At 45.6% G+C, this 2012-nt stretch overlaps 1 protein-coding gene across 1 annotated transcript; it reads left to right on the forward strand.

Annotated features, from left to right (window-relative positions):
* Nucleotides 1-271: 271 nt before the first annotated feature.
* LOC100971989 (putative MAGE domain-containing protein MAGEA13P) lies at nucleotides 272-1789 on the forward strand. The gene is given in 1 exon segment (XM_008964710.3): nucleotides 272-1789. A coding segment is annotated over 1 exon segment (1053 nt). The 3' UTR covers nucleotides 1325-1789.
* Nucleotides 1790-2012: the final 223 nt, after the last annotated feature.

Below are 2012 nucleotides of genomic sequence, written 5' to 3' on the forward strand. Positions count from 1 at the left end.
GGGATCCAGGAACTGGAAGTGAAGGCCTTAATATGAGGCACATGTCCTCAGCTCACAGAGAAGAGGAGATCCAGTCAATGCCAGGAGTCATGATGAAGTGCAGGACGGGAGACCCGTGGGGCCCTAGAGCACTAAAAGAGGACCTGTTAAGACAGTATTTATCAGAATGACAAGGTTAAGTTTTTCACACTCTTCCTCTCCCCCAGTCCAGTTGGCTTCATCAGCCATCTCCTGACCATGCTCCTGTAGGCTGCCCCCGAAACAAGTCAAGATGCCTCACAGCCAAAAGAGTTGGCACTGTGAGCTTGAGCAAGGGCTTCAGGCCCCCAAAGAGGCACAGGGCCTTGTAGGTGTGCAGGTTGCTGAAGCTGAGAAGGTGAATACCACAGCCTCCTCCTCTTCCTCTACTCTGATCCAGGGCACCTTGGAGAAGGTGTCTGCTTCTGGAACACCAGGTACTCCCCAGAGTTCTCAGAGAGTCTGCTCCCCCTGCACTACCATCAAAGCCACTCCATGGAATCAATCTGATGAGAGTTCCAGAAGCCAGGAAAAGAAGGATCCAGGTGCCTCCCCGGCCCTGTGAGAGCCCAAGTCCTTGCTTGGTAGCATGCTAGAGAAGAAGGTGGACGAGTTGGTGAAATTCCTGAGTGTCAAGTATACAACAAAACAGCCCATCACAGAAGCAGAAATGCTGAAGGGTGTCATCAAAGAACACAAGGATCACTTCCCTCCGATCTTTATGCAAGCCCATGAATGCATGGAGATTGTCTTTGGCACTGACATGAAGGAGGTGGACCCCATCAGCCACTCCTGTGTGCTCCTCAGATCACTAGACCTCACCTACGATAGGAGGCTGAGCGATGACCAGGGAATGCCCAAGACCGGCCTCCTGATTCTTACCTTCGGTGTGATCTTAATGGAGGCCAACTGTGCCTCTGAAGAGAAGATCTGGGAAGTGCTGAATATTATCAGGGTGTATGCTGGGTGGAAGGATTTCATCTATGGGGAGCCCAGGAAGCTCATCACCAGAGATTTGGTGCAGGAAAAATACCTGGAGTGCTGTCAGGTATCCAACAGTGATCCTCCAAGATACAAATTCCCGTGGGGCCCAAGGGCTCATGCTGAAACCACCAAGATGAAAGCCCTGGAGTTTTTCTCCAGAGTCAGTGGGAGTGATGCCAGTTCCTTTCCACTCCTGTATGAGGAAGCTTTAAGAGATGAGAAAGAGAAAGCTCAGGCTATAATTGCCACCATGGGTGGTACTACTCTCATGGCCAGTGCACATTCCCGGGCCAAGTCCAGCAGCTTCTCTTGCCCTGAGTGAAGTCTCAGGCAGATTCTTCACTCTGTGTTTGAAAAGAGAAGTCAAGGTTTTAAGTAGTGAAGGGCTGATTGCAGATTTTTATCTTTTTGTTTGTTTGTTTGTTTTTGCTTTTTGGTATTTTTCAAATGTTTCTCTTATTAGCTTCAGAATGCAGATTCATGAATGACATTGGTCACACATTTATTACTGTTTATCAGGTTTAAAAATAAAAGTTTTCTATTATATAAACCAAAGGGGGGAAGCTTCCGTCTTATTTTGTGATCTGGAATAAGATAACATGGTGTTGGAATAGGAATTTTCTCAGAAATGTGTAACAGCCTAGCAATAAAACTAATGAGATCAATAAGTACAGGAAAAACGTAGAAGATGGTTAATTGTAGGATTTATGTATGCCTCTTAATCTGTGGTTTTGTATTAAAGATTTATACCTGAATTATTTGGCTTATTCAAGAATGTATGAGAAATTAAATCTTATTAAATATGAGCCCCAGTTCACTGGCTCATTTATTCCCCAAACATTAATTGAGCATCTGCTCTTTGTAAGGCACTGTGTTAGTAGTGGGGATTCCAGGTTAAGTGAGGAGGTTGGCAAGATGCCCTTTAAGACCTAAAGAGCAAGTACAAAGAAGGAGTGAGGAAGTGGGACTTCAGATTAAACAGTCAAGAAAAAATGCTTGAGCTAAGGAAG

This window comes from Pan paniscus, chromosome X (genome assembly GCF_029289425.2).
Source record: "Pan paniscus chromosome X, NHGRI_mPanPan1-v2.0_pri, whole genome shotgun sequence".
In the NCBI taxonomy this organism is placed as follows: domain Eukaryota; kingdom Metazoa; phylum Chordata; class Mammalia; order Primates; family Hominidae; genus Pan; species Pan paniscus.